This window comes from Acomys minous, assembly GCF_964271855.1.
Source record: "Acomys minous genome assembly, chromosome: 6".
Lineage (NCBI taxonomy): Eukaryota > Metazoa > Chordata > Mammalia > Rodentia > Muridae > Acomys > Acomys minous.
The window spans coordinates 59,878,077-59,903,643 of record NC_140487.1 but is presented as its reverse complement, the minus strand read 5'-3'; the positions used below and the strand labels follow the sequence as shown (position 1 = coordinate 59,903,643).

The 25,567-nt window shown below is 44.4% G+C and overlaps 1 protein-coding gene across 1 annotated transcript; it reads right to left on the bottom strand.

The window, feature by feature from the left end:
* Positions 1-8,889: 8,889 nt before the first annotated feature.
* Positions 8,890-14,112, bottom strand: LOC311599169 (GTPase IMAP family member 7-like). Its single transcript, XM_084784845.1, has 2 exons — positions 13,946-14,112; positions 8,890-10,074 (listed from the first exon to the last, which is right to left on the bottom strand). The coding sequence occupies exon 2, from the start codon at positions 10,035-10,037 to the stop codon at positions 9,153-9,155; it is 885 nt and encodes a 294-aa protein (XP_084640971.1). The 5' UTR covers positions 10,038-10,074; positions 13,946-14,112; the 3' UTR covers positions 8,890-9,152.
* Positions 14,113-25,567: the final 11,455 nt, after the last annotated feature.

The window sequence follows — 25,567 nt, the reverse complement described above, 5'->3', positions numbered from 1 at the left end:
ACAGGAATAGTGCCTGCTCCAATGTGTCATCTCCACACGCCACAGATAGCCATCTCTTTCTTCTCACCCCAAGCATCTTTTAAATGCATGCTAGGGAGTAGATAACTATATCCTAAGTGGTCCTTTTCATTTGTGGAGGGAGAGAGAGATGGCTCATTGGTTGAGAGCACTCGTCATTCTTGCAGAGGAGCCGGGTTCAATTCCCAGCACCCACAGAATGGCTCATGAACACCCATAACTCTGGCTCAGGAGATCAAATGCTCTCTTCTGGCCTCCACCCTTTTCTGACCACCACCCTCTTTTGACCTCCATGGGTACCAGATATGCATGTAGTGTAAATTTATACATGCATGAAAAACGCTCCAGTAAAAATTCTTTATGTGGTAACTAGTGTGACGCCATCGTCATATGTACCCACTCTTTGGCAGAATCTTTTCTAATGTTTACATAGGCATAATGGAAACGAAGAAGACAGTCATGCCATTATCCACCACAGCCTTCTGAGTTTAGTGTCCATCCGATGGAGATAAGTGGTTAACTGTTAGATGGACGCTTAACTCCCTTCTACTTTATAGGAACCTGTGATATATTGTTAGAGCTGCTTGAGAGTGCTTTAGAGGTCTTTGGATGGAATCATTGGGTCTTGGCAAAGGCTAGGAAAGCAACGACGGCTTACTTCCTTAAGAAGATGTAGGTCTTCCCAGTCTGGATGCTGGGAAGCTTTATATGAGATGTGTTCTATTCAGAATAATAGGGGCGTCTGGTGTAGACTACAGTGTAGAGGGAATGAGGAAGGCTCAGTGGGAGCTGTGAGTGGGTTGGGGCGCCATAAAGGCCTCGGTCTGCAGAGTTTGCAGACAATTCCTCAAAGGCACATGCAAAGCCAAGTGTCTTCAATTGTCATCTGAGCACATTCAAGCTGTTTCTCCCTTGAGTGGATGTGACACAGCTGCTATGAAGATGCAGTGGACTATCACAAGAAGGTCTTTGTGCATCTGTGAACTCAGGGTCTCACAGAGAACCCTCCTTCCTCTCTGCTACTAGCCCAATAGTGAGCACAGACCAGCACTACCTTTACACTCCTGACTTTACAATGCTCTGCTGGCCCTCAGGGAGCAAGCTCACCAGGGGAGGAATGCTGCTGCCTCAGGAAAGTGTGAAAAGCCCCAATCCTGCCACCACAAGTGCACCTCTGGGAACCTAGGAAGAGCTGGCAGCCTGAGGCTCAGATGTGTCTCCTGATTTAACCCTCTGCTATCCATGGTCCTTTGAGCCACTCCTGCTGAGGCCCAGCAGAGCTCAGTTGTGCCTGCTGGGCTTTGCCTGAACTCCTAAGGTAAACTATGACTGTGATAAAGTTATCTTATGCCCTCAGTGTTTAGAGTGACTTTTAATGGAGGAACAGGTGACCCAGTTGCCTAAATTGACTACTTCAAGGAGAAATAGTTAAGAATTGATATGCACACTTAGAGTTTCATAAGTTTTACTGCACAGCTTACAATAAAAGCATTAGCAAAATGCATTTCACTACCATCTTACTAATGTTAGCTTTTCTCAAATCTTTGCTCATCATTTTATCTTTACTAATATACTAGGTAATGTATTTTCACTGAAATTTTCATACAAATTACTCAGTGTGGATGTAATTACATTATTTTAATATGTTAAACATATCTACTTACTGATATCAATCTTACATATCTTTGCCAGTTTCTCAGTTCTACTGTTAGTTATTTAGATGTGGGTTGTTGTTCAACGATGAACAGCTTGTCTTGTCTTCCTGAAACAACTAAGAACACTTAAAACTTAAAAAACAAACTTCAATACTCTTCTACTGTTAGCCGAGTACAGCTAATATCTAGAATAATGTCACTAGGGCTGCTGAGCTCCAGATCTTCTTTCTGGTGTCCACGGCATGACAAGTATTTCTCACTAAACAAGATGGAGACTGTGATTGAGATGGAAAGCCTTGCTACCCCTAAGAGGGAAACCTATCCTCAGAGGCTTAGCCTCATTGATTGCACTTTGGTAGCTAAGGGCATCCTTTGCAGGAGGCTCAAGTGCTCTTAGCTGCTGAGCCATCTCTCTTGTATAATATTCCCAAGCAAGTGGCAGCAAGAAGCTCTCAGATTGCCAAAGGAAGCAAAGGGTGGCTGCAGATCTCCAGATGAAGCCAGACTGTGAGGCCATGGAGCAGGGCTCAGGCTGATGGGTTCTAACAATTTTCTTAGGGAAAATGAGAAATGACCTCAGGAGATGTCACATCTGTTGCCCCCACTGTGCCTCAGGGAATTTGGGTTCTTGTTATCTTACTGGAGCCCTCCTCCACTTCCTCTGCCTCTTCACTCAGCTCCTTAGGGTTTGTAAACAGGCAACTGTGGTCAAAGTGAGCCCAGGAGGAGCCTTAGGTGAGACCTCTGAGAACATAGACTGGTTTCTCACTTGCTGGCTTTCCTCGGTTCAAAAGCTCCTTGACACCCACAGTTTCCTCTCCACACACGCTCGGAAAGCCCCCTTTAATTTGTCTTTCTGTCCTTTCTGTGTTCAACTATATTGTGAGATGAACTCTATGGTTAAGTGATTGACCTCAAGTGAAATAACTGGTTCAGGTTCAATATGTGAGGAAAACCATAAAATGGTTGCTCCGGAGTCCTCAGGGACAGCAAAGAACGGTCTTTCTCTGTGTGAGCAGAAAGGTCGAAAGTCCACCTCACCTCTGACAATATATGCATCAGCCACCCAGAGCTCAGGAGGAAACATTTTCCATGAGGGCACTGACCAAATAGAGTCTAGGGTAGATAGAGACTAGGGTAAAGCTCAAAGCTGAATAAAATAAAAACAAACTGGCTGAAGCAATCAGGACTCCCTTCCCTAAAGCCTGGGTGTTTGCTGGCAGTTTGCCTGGTACAGTCCCTGGCCTGTGACTCTTGGATACACAGTACTATGTGAAACACATGAGCTCTGCATGCTGAACATGACTGGCCTGGGCTTGAGAACCATCTATTTATGATTCGGGGCTCAAATAGCACACTCTAAAGTAAGAGTGATTTTATTCAAGATAGCCACAATAAATTTAAGGTAGGAAATGAGAGGCCTCTGCAAAGGAAATTATAAAACACTAATGAAATAAATTGAAAAAAGACACATGTGAAGCCAGGTACAGTGGTGCAGGCCTGTAATCCCAGAACTCAGATAGGCAGAGGCAGGCAGATCTCTGTGAGTTCGAGGCTAGCCTGGTGTACAAATCGAGTTCAAGGTAGTCAGGACTACACAGAGAAACCCTGTCTTGGAAAAAACAAAAACAAAAAAGGAAAAGGACACATATGTAGAGATACACACACAAATACAGCCATAAGTGTGTGTGTGTGTGTGTGTGTGTGTGTGTGTGTGTGTGTGCATATACATATAGAAAGACTGGCCATGTTCACAAATTAGAGAAAATCTACTTTAAATGTAAGTATTACCAAAATCACTTTATACCACACAGTCCTCATCAAAATTCCAATGCTGTTCTTCAGGTAAATAGAAAAGGCAATACAGAACTTCACATGGAAGAACAAAAGACTCCCACATAGACAAATCTATCCTGCACTAAACGCCACGTTGTAGGTTTCCGTGTACCTGGTTTCAATAAACACAAGATAGCCATAGGAATCTAAAAGCATAATTCTGACATAGAAACCGTCTTATAGACTGGTAGAACATGACAGAGGTAAATTCACTTATTTAGAGCCACCTGATTCTTGATGGAGAAGCCAAAAACATACACTGGAGAAAAGACAACCCTGGAGAAAAGATAGCCTTTTCAGCAAACTACACACCCTGAATTGGACATTTACATACAGAAGATTAGAACTTTCCCCCATGAGTTATCCAGCATAAAAACCAAGTCAAAATGGGCCAAAGGCCTAGATATAAGACCTGGAACTCTGAAATTACTAGAACAAAATAGAGAGAAGACACTTGAAGAGATTCATGGGAAGGGTGAGTGATTTGATTTCTACCTCAAAGTGAAATTACGTCAGAGAAAAAAACAGAGTGAAGAGATGCCTCACAGAGAGGGAGAACACAGCTGCAGCTGTCCCCTGATGGGGCTTTAATATCTGTACTACGTCAGGAACTAGCAACGGAAGAAAGAATGGATAAAGAAACTGTGACACATTTACACTATGGAATACTACTCAGCTATTAAAAACAAGGCCAGAAGTAACTACACAAGCCATCGTGGAGTGATACCTCAGGGAGTTTCTCTACGGTGTGATTCTTCCCTAAGGAGGCAGGCAGGCATGGTGGCTTGAGTCTGAAATCCCAGCACTTGGGAGGCTGAGATAAGAGGGTTGTGAGTTTGAGGCCAGACTGCCTAGCACAGTGAGTTCCAGGAGCTAACAGAAAATCCAAGAAGCTAATAGAAACCTGCGAGCAGGAGGTGGGTTGTTACTGTGGTGATACCTGAGGGGATGTGAAGCTGCATAACTCATATGTGGGAGGCATTGGAAAAGTTTTGAGAATCTGAGACCTAGAAATTGTAGAACGCGAGCTCATGAGTAGTTGTGATGAGGGCTCAGACTTCCAGACTCCCGTAGAAATGTGAGGGCTGTGCTCATGAGGCTTCAGATGCCAATACAGACTCTAGCGGGAACTGTCCTGGAGGCGCTCTCTACTAACCCTTGTCAAAGAACCAGAATGCACTATGTTCTTGCCTTGAGACTTCCTGGAAGACCAACTTTAAAGTGGATGAACGGTCTTCTACTGGAAGATATATCTAGGACGCACAGCATCTGGGCAGATGCACGGATACTGCTGGCTACTTTCAACTCAGTGCGCTGTGAGAACCAACAGCAAAGGACACAGTAGACTTGTTGAAAAAGCTGGTTAAGCCTGAAAAGAAGCATATTAGTTAAAATTCTGTCAAGAGGGCAAAGGGGACGTTGTTAATGAGACAACAACCATGGAGAGCAAAGCAAGTTCCTCACACCAGGACGGCAGGACACGAGTCATTCGGTTGAGAAAGGCTCTGCGAGCTTGAAGGCATGAAGGTACACACTTGTTTCAAAGACTTTTGTTGGAGAGGAGAGGCCTGGGGCACTCTGCTGTCCCTGGGACGTGCACATGACTTAGCAGCAGCCACACCACTGCTACCTTTAGGCCTTGGACTTAACTGGGTTTAGCACCTCTGCGGAGGAATTTCCTTCAGAAGCTCAGTGATTTGCAGCAAAGCAGTGGTAGAGAAAATGTCAGATTAGGCAGACTGCTCAGTGACACAGACTGTGCTTTGAAGATCCCTCTGCATGTAAGGGGCCATGGGCCATGAGGCCTTTGCACACTGACAGGAATTCTAAATCTTAGCAAGGTAAACACCCCAATGGCCGCAAAGGGAAGGGGCGCAAGTCTTTATTTGTCATCTTAAAACCTGTAGGACTTTCCCACTCATGTGTGTCCCTTCTCAAGAACTCCCACATGTAAGTCACTGTGGCTCATCCAGACTCCTCTGGTGGCCCTTGACACCAGTGTGCCATTGGGATCCTCTTAGCACTGGCCTCTCTGGTAAAGCACCTCAGCACTGTGCCTGTCCTCAGCACCCTCAGCACAAAATATTAATGTCCCAGGAGGCAGGTCACCCTGTTGGAAGGATGTTCAATTCCTGCTCCTGCCCCTCCAAGTCCCTTTCTTGCCCACCACACACTGCACTGTGTCCCTAAACAGCCTCAGGCTTCTACCCAGTCCCCACTCTCACAGGGAGTGTGCCAGGAAGAGTGTGGACAGGAAGGAAGCCGTGGAGAATCAGCCGTGCCCACCCCACGTCTGCACAGGAGGTCAGCACAGGCTCCTCCCTTCAATCCTTCCCGTCTGTGGTGACGTCACGTCTTCCTTTAGACAGGGTGGCGGCACTCACAGAACGCTGCTCTCAGCTCATTATGTAGTGGGTGTCTGTGACCCTCATTTCTCAGAAAGGTCTCAAGTTATAAAAACAAGGTTGATTGCTGTCATTTTGCCTGGGTGTGTTTACCACCACTGCTGCTGTCTGTCTCCGCCTTAACCATTTCCTGTTTCTCCATCTCCATCTCTAGTTGGACCTATCACATGACAGTGTACTCACCCCACAGGGCAGAGTTAGAATGTGGGGCTCACATGTCTCCCCTCACATGGATTCCTTAGACAATCCACCCATTCAGTGTTTGGGATGAGTCATGAGCTTGACTGGACAAGGTGAGGCCTCAGCAGAGAGATCCGTTGAGGCATTTCAGACTCCTTTCCCTTACCTCCCCCAGACTCTTCCCTGGGTACTGAACCAGAGTGAAATAGATGCTTCCTGCCACACAGAGTCTCACTCTGAACAGCAACAGGGACATTTCTTTCTCCCCAGGAACAGGCAGGAGGACATTTTATAGCTGTGACATATTCTTTCACCCTTGCCATGTACTTGAGAAACAGGGTGACACGGTTTTCAAAGGGCAAACTGTCATCCCTTGTTTCTGGGTTTAGTGTATGGTGTATGTTTTAAAGCAACAAAAACTTGAGTTTCACATTGAAAATTAGTTTTAAAATAAAAGCATCTGTAAAAGCACACAGTAGCTTTGTCAGCCTGTGAAAACAACGCAGAGGTGTGGGGATTCTACGGCCATCCTCTCTCTATTTACAGATATATACAATATAGAAACACGTGCAATTATTAAACTTCTCACACTTGAGATTGTGTTCCGTGACCTGGGTGTAGAGTGTTATAACTTTAAAAATCAAATTTAAGATAAAAGAGTATGGGCCTGGAAACATGATTTAGTGGTTAAGACCGTTTGCTGCTCCTCCAGAGGAGCCAAGTTCATTCCCAGCAGCCATGTTAGGCAGCCGCACGACTGTCTGCACCTCCAGCTTCAGGACACTTAGAGCATCTGGCCTCTCACTGACCACCATACAACCACATGCAGACACACACTTGCACACTACTTTCAACAACAACAACAGCAACAACAACACAACAACAACAACAGCAACAACAACAACACAACGGATCCTGCAGTTCTAAAATGAAGCTTCAGCTACTATGCTGATGTCCAACTATAATGCAAACACTCTGGAGGCTGAGGCAGAATTAATGCTTTCCAGGTCAGCCTGGGCAATTTAATGGGACCCTGGGCCCAAAACAACAACAAAAAAATCATTGGGTTTATAGCTCTGTGAATATAGAATTGGCAGTGATGCTGGGGCCCTGGTGTCCACCCCTAGAACCACAATAGCAAACACACCAATTGATGACACATGCTGTATAAAGCCTCATTAGCAATACCAAAATGTCAAGAAAACATTCTGTTAAAAAAAAGTGTGTGTGTGTGTGTGTGTGTGTGTGTGTGTGTGTGTGTGTGTGTAAATAGAAAAAGATAGAGGAGAGGTATCTGTGGCAGAAAGTATGTCCTGAGGGCTTAGAAGGCAAGACACCTTTCTGGAAAGGCATTCTGAAACCAGGTATAATGCCTTAAGCAATGGCAGGAGCTCTCTGACGGCCTCCTCTGGGGCAGCTTCTCTGAGCTGAAGAACCAGTGTCTGGGAGGCTCGTCTGTGGATTTGCTCAGGCGAGTGCCTGACCCACTGACAATGCAAAGAACTGGGATCTGTGGGGATTTCCAGGAGTCATGGGTCACTGCACATGTCAATAGGTGTGGAAAGGGCGTGCAAGAGCCTTAGTTGACTTTACATATGCTACATGTGTATGTAATACACACTTAGAAAGAGACAGATTATTACCATATTAAGGTGAAGCTCACTCCTGCTAAGAAAATTATACACCACAGAGCTAATTATTCTGAGTTAGTTACCTATTTGTTCAAAGTGTATACAGTTAATATTGTTTACTTGATAACTATTGCCTTGTGCCGTCAACGAGTGCATGGATAGTTTCTGTCTACAAGAAATCTCCTACCTAGTAGGGCAGGTGTTTGGAATCATGCTATCTATATCTGTCCTGGTGACTTCTGGGCTTCGTGGGCCATCAGGGAGAGGCAGGAGTTAGCTAGAAGGAGCCAGAGGCCACAGTGACTACAGTATCTAAGGGCAAACTACTGATCTAGCATCAGGAATATCTTAATCCCACCAAATGGACAAAGAAGGCCAAGCTGAGGAGAGAAGGAAATGGGTTTCAGGCCTGGGCCAGAGGGTCCCTCACCTGGGCTGCAGGTATTCAAAGCTCCATCACCCATTGGGTGCAATCTGCTAGTCAGATTCTGAGGGTCCCCAGTTGGCTGAGTGCCTGGGAAAGGATTGTTTCTTTGGAATGTGTGTGCTTTTCCTGTTTCTGATCATCAATTAACACTCCCTGGATCCATTGTTTCATGTCCTAACAGAGCTACACAAAAGATGTAAACTGGGCAAAGACTGAAAACAAAACAAAACAAAACAAAAAACCGCAACTCTAGTCGAAGTTGAGACACCCATCCGAAGATCAAAAACCTGAACTCACAGAACAGAGGCAACTAAGAGCCTAGAGTCAAGTGGGATATGGTCTTCGTTCAAGCCCCAGCCTCAGCCTCAGCCATTTTGGTGATAATGGCTCCTCTCCTTTTGTCTTTGTGATCCAGCCCAAAGCTGTGCTGTGCATGTCAGTAAGTCATTTTCTGTGGGTGACAGAGCTGTTGGGTTGAGGAAGCCTGAGTGAGTGATGCTGAAGAGGCACAAAGGGACGCACTGAGATGCTTCCTGCAGGAAAGAGTGTGTGAGGGAGAGGGGGCAAAGGAGGGTAGTGGTTAAGAATTTGACTCTGCTATTTAGAACCCAACTCCTGCGTTATCTAGCACTATATATAAATGATCGCCTTTAACATTAAAATGGAACTACACACTGAGGAAGGGCTCTCTTTGGACCTTCCTGTTGGTGTGAGAGAAACCATGTCACAGAAGCAGCTTCTGGGAAGCAGTGTTTATTTTGGCTCCTGGTTACAGAGGCATTGCAGCCCAACAGGGTGGGAAGGGAGGACGGACAGGCACAGGGAGCTGAATGTGGAGTGTGGTCCAGCCTTGGAACCTGACACTGAGTCCTGACTTGGGTAAATTGAATTCCTAGTATCGTCTTTTCAGTTGTTGGTGGCTGTAGGAAAGGACCAGCAGGGAGAATGGTAGGGAGTGAGATGGAGAAGTTCCCAGAATAAGTGAAAAAAGAAGAACCGACTACTTATGAAAAAAATGCCATACTTTCAGAAGAATGTTCTTAACTACTTTAACAATCTGGTTGAATACGTTCTCCTCTGCTTCTTCACCTAAGTTTCTTATCATCTTGTCATATTTTTCCTTTATTGCTTGTAATTTTTCCTCTTTTTCTTGAGTAGTAAGTTTCCCATGGGCATACTCTTCCTCCACGATTCTGCATTCCTTCTCTGGTAGACGAGTATAAATTTCCCTCAGGATCTCTACTTCCCTCTTCAGCCTCTGCTCTGCATCCTTGTATATGGGATCAGAGAAGCAGACCCCGCCATTGCTCTGCACCATCCTTTCCACCAGCTCCACCAGCTCCTGCACCTGCAGCCCCTTCTCAGCCTTCTCTGCTTTGTTGTTGATGGCCAGGCAGCGGCCGCCGCACTCCTTGATGAGGCTCTTCAGGTTTGTATCTGATTCTGCAATGAAGGCGTCTAAGGTCGTGTCCTCCAGCTCGTCCTTGCCAGTGAACAAGACAATCATGTACTTCATGGCTGCCTCCCCAAAGATGGCCTTGATCCTGATGACAGTTTCTTGCTCTTCCTCTGTGTAGCGGCCCAGATGCAGAACTAGAACGATGGCGTGAGGCCCAGGGCAGGACTGGAGGACACACTTGCTGACTTCAATGCAGGTGGCTTCCATGTTCACCTTGGTGTCAAAGAGCCCTGGGGTGTCAACAACCAGGAGGTCTCTCTCCTTCCACTTGCGGGATGCTTTCTGGCAGGTCTTGGTGACAGCATGGGGTGCGATTCTGGACGCAAATGTCTTTTTCCCCAGGATGGTGTTTGCTGTGGCACTCTTGCCACTTCCCGTTTTCCCAACCAGAACAATCCTCAGGGAGTTGTCATGAGGCTCAGCCATGGTCTTCTCTGGAGGCTCTGCAATCCAGGTGCCTTGACTGTGGTGTCAAAGGGGAGAGAGAGGTTAAGATAAGCTGGAAAGCTCTCCAACCTTCTGACCTTTCCAGCTCCCCTTCTGCAGGTTTACAAAGTCTAAGACTTCCTAGAGCCTTCTCCTCTAGAACATTCTCTGCTATGTCCTTCTTAAGACTCTAACCCACTGCAGCCCCTTCCCCACTCTCTGAGAGGAAAGCACCTACCCAGCTAGAAATCTGGCATTTTACTCTCTTTTACTGTTGTCTAGATATATTTTTCTCTAAAACACATTTAACTTTGTTTTGAGGCATCAACCCAGAGGAATGCAGGTAGAAGCAAGTACCATTCTGTCCCGTGAGAGAGCAGCCAGTAGAAGGTTCAACAATCTGGCCACATGCAATGGTGGATGTTTCTAAAGTATGTCTTTATTTGTTTTGTGATTTGAGACAAAGGCCTTGTTACACATCCCAGGTTGGCTTTGAGATCATGGACAATCCTGACCTGAATGGAAAGTGTGTCTTAATGTGTATAGTCTACTGCTGAGACTCTCAGCATGGAAACACAGGAGCAATTGGTGGAAGGTGTGGAAGTTCTTTAAATTTGTGCATTATTTAGGGCAGTGCTGGCCTTATTTTCTCAAGCTGCAAATTATTTTTCAAAGGTTCTCATACTCAGAGGCAATAGCACATGCACTGTGGTGTTTAGCTAAGTGTGTGGAGGTCGCCAGGCTCAGGACTATAGGTAACCATCCCACCCTAAGGAGAAAGCAGAGATGCTAATGTCTGAATCACACATGCATTCTGTGTATAAATATCCCTTTTCTGCTTTGACCAAAGTGGGTACAGGCAGTGAGTTAGTCCAGGGACCATGAAAGACATCACAAATTACTTCTCAACCTCCCCATCAAAGTGCACAGTTCCTCATAGCTTCTCAGAGCAATTTTATTAAATAAGCCACAGGTGACTGGAAAATTCCAATGCTGTTCCACTGCGCAGAGCCTAGAGTAGGAAGAAAAGCACCCAGAAGCTTTCTATGAGACAAATAAACTTCACAGGTCCAAGCTGATGAAGACTAAAGAAAAATGAAAGTGAATCTCATATACAATTATTAAGACCAAATTATATTATAATATTATCAACACAGAATTGTGTAGCATTATCAACATCATCATTTCTGTTCGTGGGGTTTCTACAGAGTCCTCAAGAAGAAGAAATTATTAAGGTAGCCTACCAGCCAATATTCATGTCAGAACACCACAGAAAATGTGGTTTGATGTGAGCTTCCTGTCTGTTTTCCTCGGTCTTTGTCCTTGTTCATTGAGTCCCCAAGTTATTAGTGGAGAAAGTATTTTCTACTAAAACTCAGATGTTTCCACCTCATTTTCCCTAAGCATGGGAAGAATTGGCCAACTTAAACAGAGAGAACAAGAAACAAAGAGAGGTTTTCATTATAACTGCAGAAAAAAAACCCACCTTTGTCAAATATTAGACTCTGTCCAGTAATCTGTTCCTTGCAAGTATATATATGGTTCAGAATATGCATTGTAGCACTGAACAAATGCCTAAATAATTTGTAAAATAATGAATAATGATATCACAAATCAAGTGCAAAGGTTAGAGTCAATCTTGTATATCATAAATGATGTAAATACAGTCCTCAGATAGGAAATTCTCAAACATTAAATGCACATGCACATACAAAGAATGTAGACAGGTGCAGAGAGACTAGATGGCTAAATATGAATTATGGATTTATAGTAGACAATCATGGAAAATCACTTCTCCAAACAAATATATAATGAATCAGGCCAGTGAGAATATGTATCCTTGTGCCTTTAAACAAACCAAGTTCACTTACGATGCCATGCAGAGTGTAAAAAAATAAAAAAGAATGAAGAAGTACTTGAAATTTTTTGTTCTAAAAAACTAATAAGCATGTTGATACTTAGATATGCAAATTATCACCTGTGTGTATGCTGGAAATGCAGACACACACACATACACACACACACATGGGGAGAGAGAGGGGGGGGGGCACAACTCCACTCTCACTCCCATCAGCCATGGCTCCTCCTGGGCAGTCAGTCCTGAGCACTATTCTGTATGGAATCACGGAATCCTCGCAAAGTGACTGCCCAGACTTCTGACCAGAAAGTATATTCAATGAATTGTGACCATCTCACTCAACTCTGTGTCCTGATTCAAACTAAATTGACTGTGAATGCTTTGGGAATAGTGCAAGAGACCTGAGGGCTCACAGTGGGTGTTTGATACAATTAAAGATGGACAGGGTTCTTGGCTTCCTGAGAGTGATGAAAATGGAACTTTATGTTGTGCACAAAAAGGCAGACACAGTTGTACAGAAAACTACACGTAGGGTGTCTACTCTCAGCTTTTACACAACCCTGGGGTGCAGCCAGCAGTGGGGCTAAGATAAGCACAAAACCTGATTTTTTGTAGTTGCTGTCCCCTACTCTCAGGCCTCACCCTCTCTGGAATGGGTGGTGTTTTCTTCTGTAAAGAGTTAAGGTTTATGGATTCATTTTCTAAGTACAACTAGCTTTGTGCTGCTCCCACATAAATGCACATTTCGTGGTGGTATTTTCTCCTTATAAAGGCCCAAGGATGCAGAATCTATTTCTGTCTAATTTCATAGGTATGGAAACTGTGGTTTCAGCATGTCCAAACAGCTGCCCTAGGTCCCTGTACTCACACTGCCCAGCTCAGAGACGGGAGACCAAGACCCTCTGACTCCACCACACCCCTCATAACCCTCAGGGACCTTTTCCTGGCTTATCCTCAGGTCAAGCTTCTAAAGGCCAGTGAGGATCATGTCATATTTGCCAATAGGAAGAGGAGAGAAAAGGACAGCTCTTGCCTCAGGAAGTGAAGCTGGAACCAAGCCTGCCCTGAGCAGGTGAAGACAGCCCATCTCTCAGTTGGCTTTTTTCTTTTTTCTACACTGACAAGGCAAGCTGGAGAGGTAGAATCAGAAATACTCATCTCAAAACTGTCTAAAGTGGTTTCAGAAGATCTAGAGATCCTGCAGCTGAAAGGTAAACAGAGAGACACTTCAGAAGGGGGCAGATACAGCGCAGGGCCCAGATCACTCTTGAGAAACCCTGAAGCCCTGTGAAATGCAGTTCCCTCCACTGTGAAAAGGGACAGTGCCACCAACCCACCAGGGTGTGCAAAGGTCTTTTGTAGACTAAGTCTGACCACCACTCAGGATCCAGGCATTTGCTGTGTAAGGCATTTGTATGAAGGAAATTGACACAGGGTTGGAGCCACAGCTCAGCGGTAGAGCATTGGTCTTGTGTTCGATTTCCCCAGCGTCATGAAAGAAGAAACCCAGACCTGCAAGCACTGCAGCTCTCAGGCTCAGCCAGAATTACATTTCCATAGGCCCTTCCGCGTGTCTCTTCCTGCTCTCAGAGCTCCCATCCTCCACTCCAGCGCTGACACTTCTGAGGACATAGATGCTTTCCTGAGAAGCGTAAGTGGACCTAGACACAGAGTCAGCAACAGGATGTCAAGTTTGTCCAGGCGGATGGTCTTCAAATAGTCATCAGAGCACTGAGATTTGATGTGGGGGCTGAAAGCAGTTAGAGCACATTTACACTTGGTGACCTGCCTCCTAGTTCTGAAGATCTGCCTCAGGGACATCAGTGACATTCTAAGCAAAAGTGAAGGGTTTTCATGAAGCAGCTTCCAGTGACACGGGCAGAAGCTATCCCTCAAGCAAGGCTTCCCTGTTACTCAGGCAAGTCCCATCCTAAGCAGCCCCAGCAGCCTTCCAGGACCTCTCAACATCATGCACAGTGTGCCTGGGATGCACAGTGCCCATCACTCCCAGCCCCATCCCACATGCTCTGTGGCTTCCTGGCCAGCTCACCTTCTCCTGCAGGACTGATGAGCTCTCACACTGTCCTCAAGGGAGCTGGATGCACCACCACTCCTGCTGCAGTTCTGCAAAACCTGCTGAGCACAGACACTGGAGGGGTGGAGTCAGTGTGAAAGGTTTCAGTCTGAAGAACAGAGGAAACAGCCCTGTGCTGTGGCTGAAGCTTCAGCTTATCCCTAGGTGAATCTTCCTTCCTGTACTTGCTGTGATGGCAAGCCTTAGCCTGTGTTTTTGTTTGATGGGGTTGGCTTTAAAGACCGTGTTCAGTGGTCCACATGTTGCTTAGGAGACTCCATCATCTGGTGCAGGGTTGCGTGTTGCTCCTCTTTGCAGGAGTGTAGCCCTAATCTCAAAACCGAGAGAAGTGCTAACAGCTGACAGGGCTTAGCTGCGGATTACTCTTAGCTGAACAGAACCTACGGAACAGTCACCCCCAACCAAGACCCATGTAGCCCATAATCCATGACTGGTCAGCAGAGAGATATAAAGGCACATTCCATCTCAGCTCCCATGCTCCAATGGAACCAACTCTCTGGGTCTTCTTAGCACTTTTCAAAGTCCGGTGTCATCTGTTTACTTCAGTGTCCCAGAAGTGTTGACTCTAGAAGCCATCCTAAGTACATTTTGCACCTGCAAATATCCATGTAACAATCTGTTATCTGTGCACTCATCCTAGAGCTCCAGAAAGTTCTTTCTAGCTGTCTTCGCTGTGTTGGTTGAAAGCTGAGGGCTCACTTGGAGGGTCAGGCTTAGCATCACTCAGGCTGTGGTTCTTGATGCAACCTGGGTGATCTTAGTGACGACATCATGTGGTGTAATTATTTTAGTCTTTTCAAAAGCTAGCTTTGTTTGTGGATGATTTACGTTTCTACATAACAACTATCTTGCTATCCTCCTTATTTATGGTGGTGTCTACCTAGCAGTAGAGCAGCCGGTAAGCTATGTGTATGAAAGAAAATCATGTGTGATTGTTCCTGAGGAGATAGGAACAAACATGTTTCTTCACCCTAGAAAGGGCACCATTTGAAAGACCCCAAAAGGGTTCCAACTCACTTAGCTAGTGAGTTAGTAGATTTATTATGGTTCCTTAAAGGAGGATGTGTAAGAAATCACAGGAGGATAGATGACTCACAGGCAGCTGCCTCACTGAAAAGCTCATTCCAACATGAGATGGCTTCCATGTTTCATGAAAGTTGAAATCTTGACGCACTCTGAAAAACTTGTGATCGGCCCCCACAGAAGAGGTTGTTCTCTCTAGTGAGAACTGTGGCATGCATAACCCTGAGCAGGGCCACCTGAAGTCCTGTCAGCTTCAGGGTCTTCCTGAGTCCTGCTAATTTTACTTCTTGAGTCTTACGAGTTTCCCTCTCACTCCCTGTGGAAATTTTTTAATTCAGAGGAAGTTGCTCCACACAGAGGTAAAAACTCTAAGACAAGAGCAGCAGCCAGGCTTCTGGGAGAAAGAGAATTTACACTCTTCAGTTCAGCACCTCACTCTTGGGAGAACAGTCTCAGCTGCCATGAGGGCCTTACTGCTTTCTAGGGGCAAACTCTAAGTGACTTATACACCTTCAGTGAGGTCTGCCTCCTAGCCCTCTATAGCAGCACACACACACACACACACACACACACACACACACACACACACACGCACACACACACACCACATGCACACACACAGCACATGCACATCCACACACACTATACGCACACACACAGACAGCATGCACACACACACACACACCACATGCACACACACACACACACCACATGCACACACACACACACACACACACACACACACACACACACACACACTCATTTTAGTTGTTCTTACCCCTCCATTTCCCTCTCAGCTTGCTCCTTCTCACAGTGAAACCTTTCTACTTCTAAGTCCCCCTCTTAGTTTCAAATCTTCGTGCTGTGTGTTATACAGAGTTTGATCAGAGTCACTTGAATGAGTGTGGGTTATTTCTTGGCATTGTGGCAACTTGTCACTGTCTATACCACCGGGGAAAATGACATCCCTTTGCTCTAGCAGCCACTTGCTGCCATTAGTTCTTTAGAGAGACCCACAGGCCCTTCCTCTGCTCATGATGAAATATTGATGAGCCCAGACTTGTTGAGGTTTTTGCAGGAATACATAGCTGCAGAGAACGCACGAGGACAAAGGTCATACTATTCTCTGCTTCTTATATTCTTTCTGCCCCATTCTATGAGCCTAGGAAGGGGTGGTAGAGCAGCCCGATTTAGGGTCACAAATTCTATTTTTGCTCATTCTCGACACTTTGACCTGCTATGAATGTACGCATAGGCTGTTGCCACTGAAATAGGAACTTCTCTTACTGCGGCTGAGAGATTCACTAATGTGTGGACAGAAGCATGAGCATTTAGAAGACAAGTTGACAACATGACCATGTAGGAAACAATAGAAGAAGGTTTCCCTCTAAGGCCTGTGAACTTGCCAGCCACAGACTCTTGGTCAGGTAAGCAGTACCCGGCATGAATTTCTTCACATGGAGTGGGCCTCAAATAAAGGAGAAAGTGTTGGGACACGCAACTGACAGTCATGCCACTATTGCCTCAGAAGGTGCACTTTGCCTAATAGGTAATCATTGCAGATCTCTCTCTCTCTCTCTCTGTCTCTCTGTCTCTCTCTGTCTCTCAGTCTCTCTCTCTCTCTCTCTCTCTCTCTCTCTCTCTCTCTCTCTCTCTCTCACTCTTCCTTCCCCTGACCCTTTTCTCTCTCTGTGTGTGCATGTGTGTATTCCTGTGTGTGTGTGTGTCTGTGTGTGTGTGTGTGCATGTGTGTGTTCATAAGCAATCCTGCTAGACCGACTCAGAGCAGTTAGTGTATTTATTTGGGTGCTTTAGCGTCTGCTGATGTGCATTATGGATCACAGCTTAATATAAAATGTTTGTCGAGGTCTTTTTATGAACAGATACTTTTCTTGATGAGCATTTCGGTAGCAGTTCTTCACATTGTTAGTGAAGAGAAGTCATGACATGCTTAAAAACTGAAATAATTTCAACAATGACACAAACCAACATAGAGATCTCAGTCCCTCTTCTATGTATTAACAACAAACATGTAACAAACACGATAGCAAGCAGTCCATCTGCTAGAGAAAGAAAAATGGTAGGAATAAAGACAACCAAGTAAACTGGTTCTTTGAGCATAGAGATGAAAGATGTCGTTAGAAGAAACATTAAGGCAGTGAAGACACTGAAGAGAATACTAGAGATGGAAAAACCGCCCATGCTCATAGATCAGCAGGATTAACATTGTAAAAGTTGCAATGTTACTGAAAGAAATCTACAAAAGCACAATCTCCATCAAAACTCTAATGACATTCCTTACTCAACTAGGGAAACAGAAAAAAAATCATATAAAGCAGAAAAGATGACAGTCAACTCTTAGCCAAAACAACAATGCTGGAGATAGCACAGCACTTGATTTCAAACCACAGTACAGAGCCATAGTAATGACAACAGCATCGCACTGTCACAAAGCAGACATGTTGACTAACGAGTAACCGTGGAGGATCTAGAAATAAACTTCATAGCTACGGGCCCCTAATATTTTGAAAAATTTGTCAAAACCATACATTACTACAAGCGTCTTTAGCACGTAGTTGTGACAAAATACATGTCTACCCACAGAAGAATGAAATGAAATTCCTAATTCTTACCTCATAAAAAAAAATAAAAAATGGGTCAAAGAGAGTAAGGGACCTGAATCTTTGAAACTATAAAGGAAAGTTCATGGGAAATTCTTCAAAATCTTGCCACAGGCAAGAACATTCTGAAAAGGATTCTAATCCACAAGATATAAGCCCAGGGATTGACCAACAGGATTACAAGAAATGCATATTCTTTGTAAGCAAAAGAAGCAATTAAAAGCGGAGAAGAACAGGATATAAGGTTGAGTTACACACCAGACAGGTTAATACCTAGAATATACAGAAAAGTATAAATTTGATTATCTTCTAATGCTGAGTACTTCTGTCCAAATCCACACAGTCATTGAAAAACCACTGAAAATGGATTGATGGTTTGTTACAGTTTGCCATGCAGTGCCAGGTCATAAACTGCTTCCAAACCCTGGTGCTCAATCCGGAGTTTATTACACTGGTGTCTGGTTCAGTGGGGTTTTAGCGAGTGAGTTGGGCAGAGCTCAGCAGCTCTAGGCTTCTGTGGATCTGTGGCATATAACAAGAGGAGAAGCAACAGCATTTATACATATATGCATAACTGTACGTTTTGAGTGTATGTTTTCTATGGACCTAGATGTATATCTGATCTATACTGAATGTCCAATGTCCATGAGTCCCACATCCATGGATTCAGGCAACTGCAGATGGAAATGTTGTCAGGCTGACAAAGCTTGATCTGGACTGAGCATGTATGGTCATTGTTTTCCATGGTTGTTCTCTGCATAAGGCTGTGTGGCAACTACCTATCTATATGTAAATGCTGTGACTGAAGTGCAGGAAGGCTGGTTGGTGGCTACATGCAAATACAGGGCCAGTTTGTGTAACGGACTTGAGAATCCCCAGAAATCCCCGACAGAGACCAAAGGGCCACTGAATCTGTCATTTCTCTTTATCTGTATTGAGAAAGAGACAGATGCTAGCTAGATGAAAGGTAGATAGATGATAGATAGCTGAGAGATAGGTAGATGATAAGTGATTAGATGATAGAAAGATGGATAGGTAGGTAGGTATTTTAAGATCCATTTCACACAACTGTAGCAACTCAAAAGGCCAAAATGCAGAGGTCAGGCCAGCAGGGCAGAGGGGAGGGCAGTTCTGTGCACAGTGCAAAATCCACTGACCAAGCCAGGTAGACTGGGAACTCAGAGGGGTTTTCCATTTCCTCCTTCTCTCTTTTCTTTAATATTTATAGTCAGTGTACAGACAAATGGGTTTCATTATGACATTTCCATGTCTATCATTGTACATTGCTCACATCAGGCAGGTTTGCGGTGCTAAGGTTGTGGCCCAACTTCTTTTCGGAGAAGTTTTCATCCACTCTACTGGGCAAAGCTCACTCACACCATAGCGGGGAATCTACCTGTGTAAAATCTATTGACTTCAAACGTCAGTCACACAGTTGATATCATCTAGGAGAAGGAGACGCAATGTTCTTTAAGGATGTGACTTGTGGGAAGTCAACCACGCTCCAGAAAAGCCTCATGTTCAAGGTGTGTGGGTAGCTTAAGTTGGACACAATGAGTTTTATTTTTTTAAAAAAAAGGAGGACATGAAGTTGAGGACAGGTAGAGGATAGACTTGTCAGAATGGGTGATTAGTACAATTAAAACACTATGTTTGTGTATGAAATTCTCAAGGAATTAATGCAAATATTATATTTAATTTTGAAAAAGAAAAACAGTGCACCCACAGCAACACCTTGTCCATTACTTGGCTGAACACATGGCTTCTGCCCCCTAGGCTACGTGACAGTTGCATTGACCCTCACATAACATGTGGATCAATGGGACAGCTGGGCTCCATATCAACTGACTCCCTGGGAGACTTCCAAGCTACTCAGGACACATTTCTATGCCATGAATCTTGATTCTGTGAAAAGGAAATGGCCAGCTCTCTATCATAGTATTGGTCCATGGCATGTACAAGGCTTGAGAGGCAGAATCGTTACAGCAGCTAAATACAAACTGGTGTCTTTCTTGTGCTCTTTAAAAACTCCTGCTGTACACAGAGAGCATCTGAAGGCACCAGGCTCTCTGTTAGCGGCACAAGTGCTCTGGAAATGGAGATAAAATTGCTGGAGGGAGAATCTGTCTGTTGTTTCTGGTCTACTTGGATCACATGTAGATCAGAGTGATCTCATGAACTTATGCTTGATGCTTAGTAACATGGGAGGGCACGTGTGAGGATTGTAGGTCAGGGCGAGCCTGAGAAGCTTAAGAAGAACCTGTCTCAAAACAGTGGTGCAGAAGCTATGGACAGTGATAGAGCACCCAGTGTATACGACAATCCCTGGTTGAATCCAGTATTTAAAAATTAATTACCCAGCAGATATGGGTGAGAGAGGAAGTGTTTGGGGGTAGAGATTGGAAGAAATGGAGGGAAGGAATGTTCATATTGTCTGGAAAATTAAATTAAAAACAAAAGAAAAAATAAAAACATATTTTTTAAAAAGGCATGGGTTCAGGAGATGGGTTGACCATCCAAATACCAGGAGAGCGCACCACAGTCTCTGCCTTATCAAAATGCCTGTGATGAGTCATCAACCTGAATAAATTTAGAATCACCTGAGCAATAGAAAGGGATACTTCTGGGTGAGTCTGTGGGAATGTCTTCAGAATACATGATCTCGCCTGAATAAGAGGAGTATCTATCACTGTATGGTTTGGGAGCCCAGACATACATACATACATACAGACAGACAGACAGACAGACAGACACACACACACACACACACACACACACACACACACGTTGTGATGATAGGACCTGTAGTCAGTGCTCTCTAAAAAAAAAAGGAAAGTAATAAGGCAATAGACCTTAATCAGCATCAGGGGAGCAAGCTCTTCTCATCCCTGCAGCTTCAGGGCTCCAGTGTCACAGCAAACCTGTCACATCCATGCAGCTTTGGAGTCAAACTTCTAGCAGTAAGACGCTCAATGAGAATGCATATTAGCACAGAAGGGGAAGATGTTTGTAAAAATATTTACAAGACAAACCCTCCCCTGCACTCAGCTCTCAGCCTTGACTCTGCTGAGCATGTGCCAGCATAAATAAAGCTGCCCCCTAGCAGAAAAGCATCCATGTCCTGGGCCTCTGTGTGAGAACCGTATTCCAAACCTTGTGGAGATCTGTAACAATTTGAGAGGTCTTGGTTGCAGATCCAATATGGATAAAGACAGGTGGTTGGGTGCTAAAGAGTTTATTAGAAGAGTTGTTAGCACATGGACACACAGACAGACAGACAGACAGACAGACAGACAGACAGACAGTGTGTGGCAGAGGAGACTAGGAAGAGAGGAATCACAGTCCATGTGGCAGAAGTGAGACTCTCTTACAGCTCTCTGAGGATAGGGAGTGGTTTGGCAGCAGGACCTCCAGTGGGGCTCCGATTCCCAGTCAGAGAAGGGGGTGCAATGCAGAAAGTATATGGACACCAAAAACTTCCCAGGTAAGAAATCTGGACAGTTGGAAGTTGGCTAACTGGAGACCCCTGGAATGCCTCAGTGGGGTGCCATTCAGCATCTGAGAGGTGGGGAACCCTGCTGTGGGTACCTGGGGCTAACCTACAGTCTGGTCTGGATTCTAATATTATATTCTGACAATAATAACTACTTCCTCCGTTAAGTTATTTCTGTCAGGTACTTGGTTACACAACCCCAAATTAGTTCATAGAAAGCTCAACCTTCGATGCCTAGTTCTCCAACTGTCAAACCGAGAACAAACTGTTTCCTCCTCAACAGAAAGTCTGTGAGGGTGAAGTGATTCACACAAAGTCCTTAAGGATGGCCTGACATACAGCAAGTGCTACTTAAATCTTAAGGATTGTGGTTACACTCTCCATTTTCCCAATAAACAACACATGCTTTCGTAAAAGCTATTTCTCTATAACTTTCACTTTTTCTCCCAACACCACAGAGTCAGATGGAATATTCAATGTTGCCACTGTTCACTGACAACTGCGTGCTTCTCTTGTCTTCCAGTAGTTAGTTTGGAAATAGGTGTCTACGTTCTGGAAAAGAGATGCAGTTCATAAGAAAAGACAGTGAGAAAGACTGAGCCACCTTCTGCATAGACAGGCTTTGTTTAAGAGACTTGAACAAGGAACTATTTTAATGCCTGGCTGCTGCTCTGGGGAGGTCCAGGGTTAGGGTCTCTGTGGCTGGATGCAGATGCCCTTCCAGTTCACTTTGTCTCCTGGGTGGCCAGAGCTGATGGCTCAGGCAACTGATCAGGATTGAAAGAAGAAAGAGGAAAGGGAGCCCAAGGTTTCTTCTCTAGGGACTGGCTGTACTGTGGCCCAGCAAGAGAACTTAAGCTGACCACAATTTTCCTATGGCTGAGTCTATAAAAGTAGCTTCTGGCTAGAAACATTGGGGTGCAGGGTGGGGGTTGTAAAAGGAGACTCTTTGATCTGAAGATAGGCCTCTTTGCAGAGATCTCCAGTAAGCTAATGTACACTTAAACCTGCTAGTCCTAGAAAGTTGATGGTAAAAGCCTGTCTGTTAACTTATTTGTGAATCTATAGGGAAATTACAAATAAGAGAGAGATAGAAAATAAACCACTCTCACACACATACACTCAAGAAAAAAGGTGGATGAAGTTAGGCATCTTAACTTCAACTGAAGTTAAGCTTCCCAATTTCAATGCCATTTATTGTTGGTCACCATACTTATACTTCTGAGAAAAGGGAATTATCTCATAGCCAAAAAAGGGTAATTAATCACAAAAACAGATGCATTCTAAAATACAACAGGTTACATGTTTTAGATCTAAACAGTTCTTATCGAGGTATCCATCACATAGGTCCACAGTGAGTTCAGAGTGTCAAAGGTTATATATGCATTTTCAATTAGGACTGATCTAACTATACATTATCCAGAAATCTCTTAGTTCATAACGAGTTCAGGACAATACTTTTATCTGACTTTAATTCTAAGAAACAGAGTAAATTTAGACATCTCTAGGTTGGGTTCATGGAAGTTTAAACCAACTTGTGTATATTAATGTTGAAATACCAGGACTCCTGGTGCCATCTGTAGTGGCTTATTTGAAGCCACAAATCTTCTACAAGGCTATCCTTAGTGAGGTATCTGGAGGTCCACAAAGGTTTTATTGCAGCCATAAACTGTCTAAAACAATTTAACTTTTAAAATCATTTGAATGAAGCCAGGAATTCCATAATCAGGGATTAATTCATCTAAATGACAAACAGTATTCTCAAACAAGACCCTGTTGGAAGTTTGCTCAATCAGAGTTGGTCAATACCCAGAAAGTAACAGTTTAAGCTAATGCCAGATGTTTTTCCTTTTTGGGGTTTTGAGACAGGGTGTCTCTGTGTAACCTTGGCTGTCCTGGACTCGCTTAGGAGACCAGGCTGGCCTTGAAAGTAGTCTTGGCTGTCCTGGACTCACTTTGTAGACCAAGCTAGCCTTAGACTCACAGTGATCCACCTGCCTCTGCCTTCCTGGGTGCTGGGATTAAAGACATGTGCCACCATGCCTGGCTATAATTCCAGATTTAAGAGAGATGCATCCGTGCACAATTGACAGGGTAGTCAGAGGTTGGAAGCAATTTGGGGGTGAATCACAGTACAGACCTTGCAAAATACTGGATCTCTTCCATAGATCTCTCATGTCTACTGAACTACCCCAAATCAATGGCTCCTGACAGTGTGTCAGAGGCTGGAAGCAATTCTGAGGGTACATCATGGTACAGACCTTGTGAATACCAGATCACCTCCTAGACAGCCCACACGTCTAGTGAGCTCCTTTAAGAGGATGGCTCTTGACAGAACTCTTTGGTTTGAAAGAAGTAGAAGTTAACACACATGAGTTAAACACACAGAGAAAGATAAACATAAGTCCTGGTTGTAGTGGGGTATGTCTGCAATCCCATCACCCAAGAGTCTAGGGCAGGAAGCTTGGCCATAAAGAAACCCTGGGTCAGGGAAGGGGAGGGGAGGGAGGGACAGAGAGAGAGAGAGAGAGAGAGAGAGAGAGAGAGAGAGAGAGAGAGAGAGAGAGAGAGAGAGAGAGAGAGAATGAGCTGTAAATGAGAAGGGAAAGTTAGTTTCCTGGATGTGAGTGAAAGTGGCAGCTGAACTCCCTAGGGAGTACATTTTCTCTTAGTTGTAAATGAGTTCAGAGATTTAGTAAGGAGATGAAAGTATTCTTTGTTCAGTAGTACTGGTTCCTCAGTTCCTGATAAAATGCAAACAAACTCTGAAATAAAAGCACCTGGTTTCAGTCTTGGGGCTCTCCAAACGCCATTCGAAACCAAAGACCAGGGAACTCCCTCCAGAAAAATGAAATCATCAGAAGTGAGAGTCTGGGAAGGGAAGGTGGAGCAGAGCGCAACATCACAGAATCACGTTTTTGTCCTGCATCTGTCAGGTTGGGTCCAATTTTGCTGCAGAAACAAGTGCGGGATTCTCAGTAGCTGAATACCTGACTGATCTCCCGCCTGATCTGCCACTGAGCTGAGAACTCAAAGGCATTTTGCAGAAATAATAACTATCAGAACTGAAAATAGATGCTTCATTCAGATTACGGATGGGAAAAACATCTATCTTTATATATGTGACAGACAGAATAATAAAGAGCATCATGTGAGTCCTAAGAACTGTCCATGTTGAGGTACTTCCTCAATAAATTAAACTATAGCCCTGGAGACTGACACAAGGGTGTCCACCAAATGGCCCTGTATCTATGCATGTGGTCTGAGACAAAACTGTGAACTTACTTACAGTGTGAGGTTTATTTTTTCACTTATTTATTGTAGATGAGTGTTGGCCTGCATGTGCATATGTACCCCATATGTATGCCTGGTGCCCGCAGAGATCAGAAGAGGCTACAGACTCCCTGGAACTGAAGTTACAGACAGTTTTGAGCTGCCATGTGGGCACTGAGAACTTAACCCAGGTTCTCCAGAAGAGTAGCCAGTGATCTTAACTGCTGAGCCATCTCTCCAGGCCCAAAGCATGACATTTGTGTGGAGTGGGGATGTTTTGGTAACACAATTGTGTGGTTCTCAAACATGAGTTATGTAGATGACAACATTGTGTCATAGAATCACACAAAATAAGTGCATATATGTCATTGCTGTCTGCATGCATGCATGGCTTCATATGAACTGTATACAGTTTGCATACACAGAGAGAGAGGGTCAAAGTGGCACCACTAGACCTGTGCTCATGGTGACCTGACACATGAACCACAGCAGTTATCCATAATGTCGGCACCTTCTACTGCCAAGGATAGTGTTTTATGTTATGTAGAAGGCTGGTACATGTTCTTATATAATAGTTAAGGTGCTTCCTTGGGCATGGCTCTTTTACTGCCCACAATGCTTTGCAATTGCCTGTTCACTGAATGCTGCAACCACACCTGAGATGCGCAACAGTTCAAATCTTGCTTTGTATTTTCCTGTGACTTTATTTTCATAGTTAAAGAACATCGTCTCTTCATTGTTAATTTTTTCATTTCAGCATGCCTCAATTCTTGATTTAAAAATTCTCTTATATGTATTTACTTATTTTGTCCAAGGCAGAGGACATATTATACATGCATATAACACAGCGGATGTGGTTGTCAGATGCTGGTTTTATGGAATTAATTCTCCCTTTTAACCTTTATATACATTCCAAGGGTTTCTCTCAGATCACTAGGTATAGGTGTCTTTTTGCTACCTTGTTGGCTGCTTTTGCTCTTGGGCGAAGGCAGCAGGGAACTGAGCGGACACAGCCTTTATACAGGACTTCTTAGGGAGTGCAGCTTTCTAGTGCACAAATTTCCAGGGTGAGGACTGGTGGGATTTCAAGTCCTGAGCTTGGGGAGCTCAGGGATTGGTGGGCTTTTCTGCTCAGGGATTAGTGGATTTTTCTGGGAAGCTCATGGA